The 17258-nt window shown below is 39.2% G+C and overlaps 1 protein-coding gene across 1 annotated transcript in view; it reads left to right on the top strand.

The window, feature by feature from the left end:
- The window catches only part of LOC132816073 (contactin-associated protein-like 2), a 1374393-nt gene that overhangs the window by 914016 nt on the left and 443119 nt on the right, over positions 1 to 17258 (top strand). Inside the window, exon 15 of the mRNA XM_060825502.1 lies at positions 7399 to 7526. Within this exon, the coding sequence (XP_060681485.1) occupies positions 7399 to 7526 (128 nt within the window). The remainder of the gene's footprint in view (positions 1 to 7398; positions 7527 to 17258) is intronic.

The following is a 17258-nucleotide window of genomic DNA, read 5'->3' as shown; positions in this document are numbered from 1 at the left end:
AATATGCTTTTCCCTCTTGTTTGGTCCCTCACCATCTGCTGCAGACCCAGTCTGGAAGCAGTGTCCTTTAGGACATGGAACATAGAATGCTGAATGGTCTGGATAAAGTGGACTTTGGGAAATTATTTCCATTGCTAGGAGAGAGTAGGACCCAAAGGTACAGCCTTAGAGTAAAGGGAAGACCTTTTAGAATGGAGCTAATGAGAAACTTCTTCAGCCAGCGAGTATTTAATCGATGGAACTCACTGCCACAGAAAGTTGTGCAGGTCAGGTCATTTAGTGTATTTAAGACTGAGATAGATAGGTTCTTGATTGGGATGAATGGCTACAGGGAGAAAGCAGGAGAATGGGGATGAGAAATTTATTAGCCATAATTGAATGTTGGAGCAGACTCGATGGATTGAATAGTCTAATTTCTGCTTTTATGTCTTCTGGTCTTATGGTTAATGAGACCAAGGTTACAGACTCGAGTCAGGAACATAGACTGTGGTCAAGGCTACAGGCTTAAGTCAGAGATTTGGGCTCGGTCAGGGGCGCAGGCTTGGGACGATGTATGGGCTTGGGTCAGAATTTGGGCTTAGGTTGGGGTTATAGGCTTAGATCAGGGATAACGTGTTCACTTCATGATTTTGGGCTCAGATTAGGTCAGAGTTATAGGTTCACACTCTTAAAGTCATGGAGTCATAGAGATGTACAGCACAAAAACAGACCCTTCAATCCAACCCTCCACCACCACCCCCTGTCTTCTACATTTGAGCCAGTTCTGTATCCAAATGGCAAGTTCTCCCTGTATTCCATGAGACCTAACCTTGCTTACCAGTCTCCCATATGGAACCTTGTCAAACGCCTTACTGAAGTCCACATAGATCACATTTACCACTCTGCCCTCATCAATCCATTTTGTTACTTCTTCAAAAAACTCAATCAAGTTTGTGAGACATGATTTCCCATGCATAAAGCCATGTTGACTATCCCAAATCAGTCCTTGCTTTTCCAAAGACATGTACGTCCTATCCCTCAGGATTCCCTCCAACAAATGTCAGGCTCACTGGTCTATAGTTCCCTGGCTTGTTATCAGTTCAGAACAGTGTTTACAAGTTTGAGTGTGATGTACAGGCTACACTTCATCAATAACTTTCCCACTATTGCGAGTAAAGCTTCTTCTCTCCCTTGCATCATTCTCTTCAGAGTTGCTTCCAATAATTCATCTTTGGCACACTCCTGTTGCTCAGCAACATGTTGCCACTCAGTACACATTGTCCAAAGACATGTCAATTGCACACATACACTGATGGCATGCAGACCCATTGTCACCATCTCTCTCCATCCCTCCACTGCCATTTTATTGGCTGACTACATTGAAACCTATTTAAAATTTTCTCCCATTAAACTTTGAGAAAATTGAATCTATTTTCTTCAGCCCTCAACTGTCCACCCCATTCCATAAACCATAGTCCTCTCCAGCCATGGTCTCACACTGGAGTAGACTGCTCACAACTGTAGCTTGACACAAAGCTGAGCTTCTATACAATGTATATCTCTTCCATCGGTACTATACAATTGATGGCTTTTACCATTCCTTAATCGCAGGCCACAATAGAGTGGTGGCTGTGGGAGCTTCAACTGCAGGCCCAGCAGCAGCTTGGGAGAAGGAGATTGGTGTAACTCTCAGAGGGCACCTCCCATCTCACAACTCCAGCTCCCTCAATTACACACTGAGTACTTTTGAATGAGGAACACTAAGGAAGCCCTCAAAACGTCTCACAGGGTTTTGCTTGTTGTGTTCATTGCTCAGTGAGCCTCTACTCTCCATTGGATTAATACTAAGTAATGGCCTGTCTCAATTGGCAGAAGGAGCACAGCCATCTGCAGGATTTCCTGGTATGGATTTAATCAGATGGAGATGGAAAGACAGCAGGGTTCCCACCTTTTATTATTGTTGGTTGTGTTTACCTAGATCTAGTTTCACTTGTGATTAGAAGGGGACAACCCAGGGTGTTGCTGGTGGAGGACTCAGTTGTGGTGGCTCCATTCACGGTTAGTAGAGGTTGTCAGGCTTTTTCTTGTTGGAGTTGCTCACGGCCTGGTAAAAATATAACTTTCACTCCAGTCCAAATACAGATGTAAACCTGCTGGAGGCGAGTACCTCCCCACATAAATTTGGGACACCACCCATAACTTCCACCTCCTCCAGGATTTTTGTTTCCCCAGTTCCCAATGCCTCATCTTCATCATGGACACCCATCCCCTATACATGTCCAACCACCATGGCGAAGGCCTCCAAGCTCTCTGTTTCTTCCTCTCCTGCTGACCCAACCAGTACCCCTCCACCAACACACTAATTCGATTGGCTGAACTGGTCCTCACCCTCAACAACTTCTCATTCGAATCCTCCAACTTCCTTCAGACCCCAAAGGGGTAGTAATGGGCTCCTGCATGGGCCCCAGCTATGACTGCTTCTTCATCGGATATGTGAACAGTCTACCTTCCGCAGTTACACTGACACCATCCCCCACCTTTTCTGGTGCTATATTGATGGCTGTATTGGCACCACCTCATGCTCCAACAAGGAGTTTGATCAAAACGTGGCCACAACAACCAAAGCACATGCCAAACACAGGACAGCCAGAGAATTTCTAGAAACATGGCACTTACCCACAGACTTCATCAACAAGCACACAGCCTGAGACCCAATATATCCGCCACTACAATGAACAACTCGAACCAGCAACTGGAAGTAGCAGGAACAGAACAAAATAAATTCCAGAAGAAACAGTACAGCGGTGCTTCACATGAGGCTCGAAAGCACCTAAACAGGGACAAAATGTCTGCAAATTAACTTCCCAGCTCAGCGAACATACCTGCAACTACAGCTATCGGCACCAGAGCTACAAATTTTTGCACAGACCTTGAATGGCATAGAAATAGGTGAATCCATACATGGAAAGAAGAAATGCATTACTCTATATTTAACCTTAATTCATCCAAAAACAGATATACCGTAAACTTAAAACAAAAAATGCAAAACGTATTGTTTCACTGGGTTCAACTTACAAATAAATCAACCCAAAACACCCCAATTTATTAATGCCAGGTACACACCAACATCCACCATATCTTATTCGAATAAGTCTAAATACAAATCAATGTGAATCAATGTAAATGGTGAGGCCCTGAAGACCCATTAAACTCACAACCGTACATTTCTTCTTTGAGACTCGAAAGTTAAATTTTAACACATTTAACCATCATTTAAGCAAATATGTTTAAGATCTTGTAATCAGGGAAAAATTTCAACTTTAATGTGATTTGTACATGTGCCATTAAATTACTAAAATAATCAGTGAAGGAACAAGCCTCAGGAAGGAGAATTATGTGTTTTCAAAGTGACCAGTGTTTCACGCTGTATCTGAAGATATGATTTCCCTTCAACAACTGCAACATACCCCAAGTATGTGCAATTGATGTGTACTTATGTTTTAGAATCAATGCATTTCACATCATATTCTTCCTCACCTGCTTTTTAATTCAGTCCAACCACTCAACTGTTAAAGCATGCAATCTAATGATAGTGACAAATGAGAATTTAAGTTCGTTTACTATCCAAAATGTATATCAAAAAATATTGATTCAAAAAATTTTACACTATGTAACTCTATAATCTGGAAAACCAATTTAAGTCCATTTCAGAAAATAACAAACATGTGAACCTGATTACCAAAATAATATAATAATGAAAAACATTATTTCAGAATAAATTCAATTATTGCATATCACCTTCAAATCATTTTTGTGAACCATTGTGCATCTTTGGGACCCAAGACACATGATATTCCATATTGTTTAGATATTTGGAGTGTTAAGTTATGCTACAACATAAATAATCAATTGATAAATACAGTACTCATTAAGCAATTTATATTGCTAAATGCCAGATCTGATTGCTCTCGGTGTCGAGTTAGAAGATCAGGCACTTCAATAGCAGAGATTTCAATTGATCTTAAGGCTTTTATGCAAAGAGAGGAACAGTCTGTCAGACTTCCTGCTCTGTTAGAATATGCCCCCACTTGAGCATCAGATGACCACAAGATTTGATTCACTTGTTGTAATACCTCAGCAAAGTACTGAATAATGGTGTTCCAGACCTAGCCTCTCCCTTAATCAGGGAGTTCTAGTACAGCTACAACACTGGCATCTACCTAACAAGGTGGAAAGTACATCCTTTCCACAAAAACAAGACAAATCAAAGTCAAAACATGTGCTGGAAAAGCACAGCAGGTCAGGCAGCATCTGCAATCCTCACTTTCTACAAATCAAAGTCAGCCAATTATTGCCTCATCAGTCTACTCTTAATCATCAGCAAAGCAATGGAGGTTGTCATCAATGATTCTATCAAGTGGCTCATATTAAACCATTCACTGATGCTTGATTTAGGTTCTATCAGACATATGCAGCATTTGATCTTGTTACAGCCTTGGTCAAAATATTGATAAAGGAGTTGAACCCCAGAAGTGAGGTGAGAGTGGCTGTTATTGACATCAAGGCATTTGACTGAGTGTGACATCAAGGCTCCTGAGCAAAACTGCAGACACAGAAATAAGAAAGAAAACTTTCAACTGGTTTGAGTTATACCGAGCATAAAGGAATGTTGCGGCAGTCATTGGAGGTCAATCATCTCAGCCGTAGGGCATCACTGTATGAATTCCTCAGAATAATAATATTGGCCTAACCACCTTCAGCTACTTCATCAATGACATTCCCTCCATCATAAAGTCAAAGGGGGAAAGTTCATTAATAATTACACAATGTTAAGCACCCTTCAGAACTCCACAAATATTGAAGCAGTCTGTATTCGTTATGTAACTAAACCTGTACAATATCCAGGTTTGGGCTGGCAAGTGGTGAGTAACATTCATGCCATATAAGTAGTGATCTTCTGCAATAAAAGAGAACCCAACCATCACTCTTGACCTCAATCATATTACTGCTACTGAGTGCCCTACTGTCAACTTCTTTGGGGCCACCATTTTCCAATAAAAGAACTGGGACCAGCCATATAAAATTTGCTACAAAAAATGGATCAGAGGTTAGAAATTTTGTGGCAATTGTAATAGAATATTCTCCACTTGCCTGGAAGCTTCAACAAAATTCAGGAAGCTTAACACCATCCAGGATAAAGCCATCAGTTTGATTGGCACCACGTCCACCTCTTCAATGTTCACTCCCTTCACCACTGATGCACAGTGGCAGTTGTGTTACCATCTACAAGACGTAATGCAGTAAGTCACCAAACGTCCTTAGACAGCATCTTCAAAACCTGTGACTTCTACTACCTAGAAAGTCAATGGGAAAACAGATCCATGGCAAATTCATCATCTGCATGTTCCTTCCAAGTTACACTTTGTCCTAACTTGGAATTGCATTCCTATTCCTTAACTGTCACTGTGTTAGCATCCTGAAATTTCCTTCTTAACAGCACTGCAGATTGTCCCATTACCTTAAGTACCACAGATGTTCAAGAAGGGTACTCACTACTGTGATGATGCTGCTCCTTTAACAAAGTTATGTTGTTTTTCTTTCAAAAGGGGTTGTAAAAGGCACAGGTTCTGATTTGTCTGGGATAAGGTCACTTTGATTATGGCTAACAGATACTGCCTCAGGCAACAACCAAGGAAAAGGCTTTTAGGGTTTATTTTGAAAACACTTGTATAATGAAGGGGGTGGCCAGTTCTTCCAGTTCAGGGATGTTTCTAGTTTGGTTTAGTTTTAGCTATGACCCAAAGAAGCTACTGGGAACAAAATGTGGTTCCATATTTCAGCCAATTGTCCCTGGCTGATCCCCTCTGCAATCTTTCTCTCCTGGAAGAATCTGTGTTTGAATTTACCTTGTTGCTAAGGGGTGTGTTTGATGGGATGTTGCAGAAAATCAGAGCAGCTCTTTGTTAAGTTGGGATTTCTGCTTTATTTTGCTTATGTTTCACTCAGTAGTCTACAATAAATTCTATTTTGTTTACAACTGAGTGGTTTGACCAGCTGCATCACTCCTGGAATATCCACTTTAAACCTGCTTAAAACAACTAGATAAGTTAGAGTCTGGGCTACCTTCTTGAAATGTTTTGAGGGGGTCAGGCCTGGTCCATAACAGTACCATCTTCTCCAAGGCAATCAGTGATAGGCAATAAATGCAGGCTATTTCCACATCCCATGAATTTATAAAACACATTTTATTATCCCCAACAACTATTCCACCTGTCTGTTTTTCATCTCCATATTTTACGTTCAGTCTTGTTTTTTCTGGACAGCTGAAGGATATGAGAGACAGGTGAGGTGGGGGTTGTAAGAGACAGAAGTAGAAGCACAAAGCCTTATCATGTCTTTCCCTGGCCTTGGGTGGAATGTATCCCATTGGCAAAACAACTTTTTGTGCCAGAACTAATGTCAGTGTCCTGTTAAAAGGGACTCCTCATTCCTATATTCTCCTCATCAGTCAACTCCAAAACTAGTTTATATGTAGCTGGTTCAATAAAATTAGAGATTATCCTGGAGGTCCTGCTTTTTAAATTAGAACATATACTTTCAGGAGGATTTCCTCCTATGTCACTTGTTCCGACATGGACAATGAGAAATTAGTTTAATCCCTCCCTATGTTCCTTGCTAATCAATGTAAGACAGCCTTTACCGTAGGTGTGAGAAGGCTACACATCCTTTGGGATTCTCATTCTTGGCTGGGATAATTGAATATCCAGTGGGGTAGAAGCACAGGGTTGAATTTTAAGGGTGAATAATTGCTGGGATGACAGGTGTGTGGACCTGTGCATTGGCTTACTATGTTATCTGCCATCTGCTTGTCGTTAGCTGGCCCCCAACTTTCCTGCCATGCTTTTGACTTGGCTACATGTCTATGGCTCAGTTGAGGCCCTTCAGGGAATCAATGCCAACTAAAGGTTTCAGCCTCCACCACTCCATTTTAATGTGCCTAATATGTAGCCTGACAGATTGAACCCTGCAAACTAATAGTCAGTGAAAGGTGGAATACCCCCTTCCCAAGTCTGCAGTACCAATTCAAGGGCACCTTCCTATCATTCCAGCTGATTGATCAAAGCTAGTTGGCCAGTTTAAAAAGCACTGTAAAATGTTTTGACAAATGATTTTTAGCATGAGAAAATTAAAACCAAGTGGCTTATATTTTCATTTAATGATGTCACATGATACTTCCAAGACATTTGTAACTTTTCAATTTGTGTTTGAAAGCAAATACAAAATGTTTACCAAGGCATTGTACTTTTTAGTTGCAATATGCAAAAGAATGCAACATCTATACTGCTTAAGCTCGAGTTGAGATAAGTAGACATTTTCAAACATGATAATTTATCCTTTTGTCCACCAATTCTTTTTCAGGAGGAAAGATACTGGCCTTCTTGCCTACAAAAGTCATCTGCCTGTAAGCCAGGTATTGGTTGGAGACACGAGCCGTTCAGGATCTGAAGCAAGACTTGCAGTTGGTCCATTGCGTTGCCAAGGAGACAGTAAGCAATTTTTATTCTATGGTAGATAAGTTTCATTTGAACTTTTGACGAACTGTGGGAAATATACCCACAGTTTTTGCATTTGCATTTAGGCAAATGATATGAGTCCAAATCTGCGATTGAGGCTGAAGTAATTTTTAATTTTGATCATAAGAAATCTCTTTTCTTAAAAAGATGTACAAATGAGCATTGTAGCAACCTACAGCAAGCAAATTAAAAATGATCGCTTATGAAAGTTATTAATTGATAATAATTTACACAGCAAGGCTGAAAACAATAATTATATAAAATGTATATTAAATCTGTGACTCACTGTAAATAAGGTGATAATTGTAACCTGGACAAAGGAATCTTTTGCCAAATTTAGGAAAGTTCTAATCTACTCACCAGTCAAATGAGGAGACAATTATTAAAATGCGTATTGTACATTATCAATGTCTCCTCTTTTAGTAATAATAAGTTAACTTTATATTGCACCAAAAGAAGCTTGTAGTGGGATGGAGGCTGGTTGGCAGTTGGTCAGGAGAGAAAAAAAAACAGAGTCAAAGGAGCAAATGGATATAGGTTACAGGGAGCTCATCAAAGATAAGTTCCAAAAGCTATACTTCAAGGAAATTTTTAACAAAAGGTATTATTAAAACAAAATTAAAACTTAAAGCTACCTCAAAACTTTGAATGGGAAAGCTAAATGCAAAGTGAACATTCTGCAAAGTTTAATGGCTTAGAGTAAAAGGAAGAAAGGAAGTATAACAATGTCCTTTGGGGCAGAATCCCAAGATGGTACCTTACCCAAGCATCTTAAACCAGCTTCTAAAATCTCACTACCTCTGCACCCCCATCTTGCTACGGTCCCCAGTTCCTCTCTGAACAAATTTTCTGGACTTGCCTTAATGTCTCTCCCTTGCTTCCTTCTTCGTGGGACTCACTGAAACCCCAGTGATGACGAAAACTTGCTCCTGGCAGAGTTGGGACTTCTCAGTTGCCGGCTAATCAAATTGATCGGAGTTCTCAAGGGCAAGAGGTCCTGTGCCTGGGGTAGAAGTCCCTCCCCCAAGACTGGCCCCAGCACATAATCATAAAATCCACCTCATTAGTCACAGAAAATAATGAAAGTTGTGAGGGCTAGTTCAACAGGTGAATATGATTTAGAATTGAATAGGATGCAGGAGAAAGAGATTGAGACAAATTGAAGCTTTTGCAGATGAACATGAAGATGTTGACATCACTTGGTCCATGCAATTATCTAGAATGGTTTTCATTTTTTGTGGGTTTTGGAGGGGAAATTTCTAGAGTATTTATTTCCTGATGTACTTTGCTTTTTGCTCTTTCAGATAGCTCTGTGGGTGGGGAAAAGAAGTGTCTCAACATGTCTCCAACCATCATGGTATAGACTAGGCTTGATAGACTAGTTAGCTTCATCCTATTACTTTTGTATGTTTATGATTAGCACTTGGAGCATATTGAAACATGGACAGGAGTGGGGTTGTGTTGGAGGTCAAATCAGTGGTCTTGCTGATGCACTGGTATTTCATAATCACAGTACAGCATCACAGTGTAATGCAGGCTTAGAAGAAATATAAATTACAAATCAATCCCTAACTTGAACCAACTGAAACATGTGCTAGCCACTCCATTGACACAAATATAATATAAATAATAATAACGTTTTTCCCAAAGAACAAAATGGCATTGTTCCAATTTCTTAAATAATGTGTAATTTGCACTGGTTAAAATCAAATTGGTTCAAATTGAATTAATTCAAATTCAAAATTGTCTTGTTTTCCACGTTATTTAATGGCAATGAAAATTACAGCCCACCTACAGTCAATAAAGTACATAAATTGCCCTTTTATAATTCCTATCTAATAACTCAAAATAAGTCCCCTAAAAGGTCACCACACAGTTATGTTGTCTGGAGGCCATAATGAAGCCTGTGCTGCTGCCAAACAGCAAGTCAACGATGTAGAAAATGCTAATGCAGGTTGTTGATGTCAGAATTTGAACACCTTATTTGATTAATTGCATAGAGAAGGCTTGGAAAGAAACCATTCCTGTGTGCAGCTTTCCTGAGTGTTGGTATATTGCCATTGTTGCTTTATGTGGACTGAATTATCAGCACAATTGGTGCTTCAGAAAGCTAACGGCTGGTCACATAAAGCAAACTTGTTTTCCTCAAACTGTACCTTGATACTACCATTTTAAAATTTAACAGAGAGGAAATATTTTAATAAAATGAGCAATAAAAATAAGATGTTAATTGTTTTACATAAACACACATGCACATAATCATTTATATACATATTATGACACAGACGAACACATTTAATTGTGAAGACCAAATCTTTTTTTTATTTTGGAGTGTTTAACAAATTGACAAAAATAACTGTTTCTAACCAAGAAGGAGTTGCTGCAATTTTTGATTGTGTTTACACTGTTAGTCAGTGGGAGAAATTGTTTGAAATCCAACAGCACAGTCTATTTGTTCAGAGAAAGTTTCACACAGAAACAGAATGTTTGGGTCTTAAATATTATTTTAATTTATTCAAGGATAAGTAGGATGTTATATCAGTACTTATTAACCCTCCCTAATGGCCAGAAGACAGTTATTGTGTGGAGAGTGGGGTGCTGAAAAAGCACAGCAGGTCAGGGAGCATCTGAGGATCAGGAGAATCCGCGTTTTGGGCAAAGCCCTTCATCAGGATTCCAGATGAAGGGTTTTGCCTGAAATGTCAATTCTCCTGCTCCTTGGATGCTGCCTGACCTGCTGTGCTTTTCCAGTACCACATTCTCAACTCTGATCTCAAAAATCTGCAGTCCTCACTTTCTCCTAGCTATTGGTGCGGATCTGAAGTTATATATGTTAGTTTCCTTCCCAAAAAGGCACTACTTAACCAGATGGATTCTTCCAACAATAGTTATCGTTAGACTTTTAAATCCAGACAAATTGAATTCAAATCCCTTTATCAGCCATAGCAGGATTTAAACCCAGGTCCCCATGACATTATCTGGGTATCTGAATTGAGAATCTAGTGATAATACCATTAAACCATGATCTTCCCCTGCATAGTTGTGGAGGCCAGGAGTTATCAGCATAACAATAAACCTCTGATTTGGTCCTGGAAATGTATTTGCCTTGTGTGTGAACAATACAGGGCAGAAGGTCTCCAGACAGCAAGAGAGAGCATCTCTCTTTTTTTCACTTTCTGCAATGAAGTAATGAAATGGAATGAAATGTTCCTTCCAAAATGAACTTCTTCACATTTTCCAACAGTCGACTTGTTTTGTCGACTTTTTATCCAGTCAGGTAACCTATCAATATCTCTGTATAAACTGTTCTCTCGACTCCACATGCCTTTCCATCTATTTTTATGTTGTCTACAGATTTTGCTATAGTACATATGCTTCCTTCCTCTACACATTTACACTCCCAGCAATGATTCCTGTGATGCCCTACTGGTTACAGGTTGCTAACCTGAAAAAGAACCCTCTATCTCCACTTGCTGTGTCCTGCCCATTAGCCAATTCTCAATCCAGTACCATGGGTTCTTGTCTTAATCCTTAACCTTTTGTGAGGTGCCTTGGCAAATGTCTTCTGGGACTGCAAATACAACGATCTACTGGTTCCTCTCTCTCCAATCTGGTTGAGATTTTCTCAAAAAAATCTAATAAATTCATCAACACAATTTCCCTTTCATGAAGCCATGTTTACTGTGCTTGGTTAGATTACAATTTTACAAATGTGCTACTCTCACTTCCTTAATAATTGATTCCAACATTTTTCTCATCATAGAGGTTAGGCTAATCGGGTTAGTCGCATTGTGCTTTTTGCCTCCTTCCCTTTCTGAATAGGGCTGTCACGTTGGCAGTTTTCCAATCTCTGGTATTTCTCCAGAATCCAAAGTATTTTGGAAAATCTCACCCCATTTATCCACAATCTTGATAGCTACCTCTTTTGAGATATGGTCAGGGTCTTATCTGCCTTTAGCTCCATTAATTTGTCTAATACTAATTCTCCAGTGATCGTGATGGTATTTAATTTCTCCCCTTATTATTCAGTATTAATTGGATGTTCGAAGTAACTTCCAATGTAAAGACTGAAGCAAAATATCCATTTAACTCACTGGCATTTCGTTGTTTCTAATAACAATCTCCCCAGATTCATTTTCTCAGGGGTTTATGCTCATTTTGACCTCTCTCTTCCTTTTTATATATTGACAAAAGCTCCCATTTTCAGTTTTTATTTTTCTTGCCAGTTTACCCTTTTAGATTAGTTCAGCTATTCAACTATGTTTTCCTGATATTTTATCTTCCACCCATAATATCCATTTTTGTTTGTTTGTCTGTGTCTGCAAGTGTGTGGGGGTTTGCAAAGGGTTCAGAGTTTCAGCGAGTAGAGTTATCTGTCAATAATTCATATTTTTTTGCTTGCCTGTGTTTATTTTGGTTTGGAATAAATAGTAGAGGAGAAAGTGAGGACTGCAGATGCTGGAGATCAGAGCTGAAAATGTGTTGCTGGAAAAGCGCAGCAGGTCAGGCAGCATCCAAAGAGCAGGAGAATCAACATTTCGGGCATGAGCCCTTCTTCAGTAATTCCTGAAGGAGGGCTCATGCCCGAAATGTCAATTCTCCTGCTCTCTGGAAGCTGCCTGGCCTGCTGCGCTTTTCCAGCAACACATTTTCAGCTTGGAATAAATAGTAGTTCATGTTAAGTACAGAAACTTGGTCAGCATTTTGCATTTGTCTCAATCCATTAGACAGGTAAATTTGGGACTTGGAGAAATTTAACTGAAACTTTAACTTTTATGATGATCCGAGGTGTAGTGGTCATTGAGTATCGGTGCACTTTCCCAAGTGGGTCTTGACTATCTCCTGTTGCATTTGCTACTATGAGGTTTCCATTACTATTAGTACGGCAATTTACTTGTAGAATGAAAAAAAAATAACTAGGAGGATTTCTTGCAGAGGTTTGTGCATGATAGATTCCCAGATTCTGGTAAAGGATATGTCAATATATTCTTCAGCACAATCTTCTGTTAATTATGGAAGCTTAAAAACCTGAATAGGCTAATCTTAATAATCTGAGACAATTAACGGTTCTGTTAAACCTCAGATAATTAATGCTGCATTATTAATCTTGCATTTTTTTTCAGACATAAGCAAATATTTCTGTGCTCCCTGCTCTGCTGGATCTGAGCTAATGGTTTTGTTTTCATAGTTGAGAAGGATTAATTATCTATGAATACTCTCTTGATCTTTTTCTGTGAACCAGATACAATGTAGATTTAATAGCATGCTTATTTATAATTCATTACAATTTTTAATGAATCGATCAGTTAAATAATTTAACTAAACTTAAAACAGATGTAATAAAGATGAATCATTGTTGAAATGTCAGACACTAATGTTTCCTTAAGGAGTCAGGTTTTGACTGAGAAATGAGGGAAAGGCACAGGATGGTGGTGCAAGACAAAGGTTGAAAGCCAAATAGGTGCTCGGTTCTGCAAAATCATGATACTATGGGGTAATTTTATTTGAACTCTCTGGGCATGAAATTGACAGTGTCTTGCAGCATAAAATCAAAAGGTTTAAAAAGGATGGTCAACTTGAGCCCGCCAGGTTTTCAACAGGCGGGCTCAGTTAATATTCGATTTTATAACTGTAATATTACAAATATGCACCATTAAACCTCGAGGAGAAAGTGAAGACTGCAGATGCTGGAGGTCAGAGTCGAGAGTGTGATGCTGGAAAAGCAGGGCAGGTCAAGCAGCATCTGAGGAGCAGGAGAATCAATGTTTCGGGCAAGATCCATTCATCAGGAATGAGGCCTGTGAGCCGAGAGGATGGAGAGATAAATGGGAGGGGGTTGGGGCTGGGGGACGGTCGCTGATAGTGTGATAGGTAGATGGAGGTGGGGGTAATGGTGATAGTTTGGAGAGGAGAGTGGAGCGGTGAACTCCCTCTGACTTGATTCCTTTATTAAAGTGTGCTGTGTCCCTGTTGAACTAATGTTCTATTTCCCCTAATTTTGAATTAGTTTATACTTCTCCCATTAGCACTAGAAAACCACCCGTAAAGACGCTGGTCCCCTTCTAGTTCAGGTGTAGTTTTTCCTATTTAACAGGTTCAACCTTCCCCAAAAAAATGGTTCCAGTGATCCAGGAATCTAAAAGCCTCCCTCATGTACCAATCCTTGAGCCACACGTTCATCTGCCCTATTTTATTCTTGTACTTGCTCTCACATAGCATCAGACTTAATTGAGATATTACAACATTTAAAAGCCCTGCTTTTCAGTCTACTGCCTAGCTCTTTGAATTGTTGATGCAAAACTTAATTTCACATTCTACCTATATATCATTGGTACCAATGTAAACCCATAATCCCTGACTTAACACCCTTCTTCAGGATGCCCCACAGTGTTCGGCAATATTCCTGACACTGGCACCAGGAGGCAACACACTATCCTAGAATGATGTCTGCATTCCCTTGAACTAATGAATCCTCTATCAGTATTATTCCTGCTTTCATCTTGCTTCCCTCCTGAACAGTCAGGCCACTTGTGGTGCCAGAAGTTTGGTCTGTCTGCACTCCCTTAGGGAGCCAGCACCATCTTTAACGTCCACAATGGAAAACCAATTTATGATCTGGACCCCCAGATACATCTGCACTACCACCTTGATTTTCTTTGACTACCTGGTGATCACTTACTCCCCTCCTGTGGTATGACCCCATCTCTCAATATGCAATCCACTTAATCACAGCCTTGTGGATTTGCTGTAGTGTCTTCAGCCACTGCTTGAGCTCCAGAACATGAAGCTCAGGTTTCTGCAGTTGGGAGCACTTCTGCACATGTGGTCATCTAGGATGCCAGTCAGGACCATGTATGACTAGTCTCACATTCCACTCTGCAGACCTCACCAGCTGCCTATCCCTATGGTACTTTATTAGTTGCAGGCTGTTGTCCTGAAAATGCCCTCCTTATCCTAGTTCTCTATCTTCTATTAGTTAGAATAACCTCTATCCATGTGCTAATATGCTATCTCCAACATCATGAGTTATTTATTTTATTTTCACTAAACCAGCTAAATTTGTGGTACCTTATCAAAAACCTTCTGGAAATCCAAATATTATGTCTTGTTAAAAAATGTCACATGATCAATGGAGATTTTTTTAAAATTTTCTCTATATGGATTTGGCTTTTTAGGACATCAAATTAGTCCTGGTTCTAGGTTGTGACAAAGCTTTTAGAGCTGGTGGTTAAAAAACTGCGTGATAAGTTGTTATACAATATTTCTGAATAGTATAACATTAAAAGTCCAAGCACTTGGTTCTTTTTTGTTTGATTTGGAGGAGAATGAATGGTAAGGAGAAACTGATGATAAGTCCACAAGTTACAGAAAATGTGAGTTGATAATGATGCATAGTTAAAAATCACACAACACCAGGTGACAGTCCAACAGGTTTATTTGGAAGCACTAGCTTTCGAAGCGCCATTCCTTCTTCAGGGGGTTGTGGAGTAGGACCATAAGACACGGAATTTATAGCAAAAGATTACAAATGTCATGCAAGTAAAATGATATATGTAACAAACCTTGATTATTTAACAAACCTTGCTCAAACCAGTCTGAGTCAAGATTGAGAACCGGCAGACTCACGTTTAAGACATTGTCTGATCTGAGATGTCACCTTTTTTGTCTAAAACCTGAACTTATCTCGAGAATGTGATTTACAAGAAGTTCTGGGATTTACATATTAATGAACCAAAACCTGTAATCCATTCTAAAAGATGAAAGACTTAACAACAATCGAGGTTTATTAAATAATCAAGGTATGTTAAATATATCATCTTATTTCCATAAGTTTTTGCTATAAATTCTATGCCTTATGGTTCTATTCCTAAACCCCTGAAGGTGCTCTGAAAGCTAGTGCTTCCAAATAAACCTGTTGGACTATAACCTGGTGTTGTGTGATTTTTAACTTTGTACACCCCAGTTCAACATCGGTTTCTCCAGATAATGATGCAGCAAGGGAAACCCAGAGTCTGCAATCTGTATGAACAAAGTAACTATCTACTTATCCAATTAAACAGAAAGATTATGAAATAAGAAACTCAAGGACTGTAAAGGAACTATAAATTGATATGGGCAATGTATATTAATTACTGAAAGGAAAATAAAGAGAGTAATGATTGGATTAAGAGAGAGAGAAAAGAGACAGAAACTTTTAACTTGAAATGTGATATTTTTAAAGTCTCCAACAAAAATTAAAACCTGAAGGAATGGGATTGCACAACCCTAGCAGTTAATTTTCAATATCAGAAAGTCTTATTGGCATTATGAAAGGTTACTTGACTGAGAATGAGTTTGGCAAGCTTTTGTGTTTTTATTTCCAGTTTCTAGCAGCTGCATTACTCTGTTTTTCTGCTTGAGAATATAAAGCGCAAGAACTAACTTCCTTTGGCAAGCTTATTTTGTAGTTCAGACAGCAATTTCAACATTTAACTGCACACCTGCCCTCTATGTAAAATTGGTGCACCAGTTGTGAATAAAGGATGGAGAGCCTCATTAGCTTCATCTTTAAATTGGAAGGAAAATCAGTGTAAATGTCACCAGGCATGCTGCAAAGAATTTGTATTTGCTTTATGGACAACCTATAAATGTAATATTACAGACGGCATCCAGCTAATGTTTCAAATATAGTGATTCTCAGATTCAATGCTCTTTTCTGAGATGAATTATGTCATTGTGGTCAGTAAGGATTTGTTTTGCTGTTTGATAAACACAGATAGAAAGACTGATATCAAAACATAAACTGTGACTGTGAAATAACTTCTAAATATATGCTGCCATTAACAAATAGCTTTGGAACAATCATACCAGTCAGCTCTACCAAAGATGTTCTGGGATTCAAATTATCAGAGTGAAGCAACTTAGAATGCTGTCAAAATGATTTCATGTACACATATATCAAACACTGAAAACGAAAATAGAGTCATAGAGTCATAGAGATGTGCATCATGGAAACAGACCCTTAGGTCCAACTTGTCCATGCCGACCAGCTATCCCAACCCAATCCAGTCCTGCCTGCCAGCACCCAGCCCATCCCTCCAAACCCTTCCTATTCATATACCCATTCAAATGCCTCCTAAATGTTGCAATTGTACCAGCCTCCACCACTTCCTCTGGCAGCTCATTCCATACACGTATCACTCTCTGCATGAAGAAGTTGCCCCTCAGGTCTCTTTTATATCTTTCCCCTCCCACCCTAAATCTATGCCCTCTAGTTCTGGACTCCCCCACCCCAGGGAAGAGACTTTGTCTATTTATCCTATCCATGCCCCTCATGATTTTATACACCTCTATAAGGTCACCTCTCAGCCCCATCCTATTCAACCTCTCCCTATAGCTCAAATCCTCCTGATTTGAATGTTTATACTGATTTATCAAATAGTAATTTATAAAATTACACACCCAAATGGCTGACATTTCAAAGTTAGTGACTGAATGCTGAAGATGTAACTGGCTTTGCTCTTTCATTTTTATTCAATAAAGTTTGGAGACTGTTAAAAATCCTCAGAAACCTATCTGAATTGATTATGATTGAAATCATTGTCATATTCCTATAGTTCTTCTTGGAGCCCTGGGATGTTTTATTATGTTAAAGATACTCTATAAATATAAGTTGTTGCTCTTTCTGCTTTCAGTTCTGATGTATCAGTAATGCTGAAATAATAT

The sequence above is a fragment of the Hemiscyllium ocellatum genome, chromosome 5 (assembly GCF_020745735.1).
Source record: "Hemiscyllium ocellatum isolate sHemOce1 chromosome 5, sHemOce1.pat.X.cur, whole genome shotgun sequence".
NCBI classification, from domain to species: Eukaryota; Metazoa; Chordata; class Chondrichthyes; order Orectolobiformes; family Hemiscylliidae; genus Hemiscyllium; species Hemiscyllium ocellatum.
The sequence above is the reverse complement of the archived record's forward strand: the minus strand, read 5'-3'. Positions and strand labels throughout refer to the sequence as shown.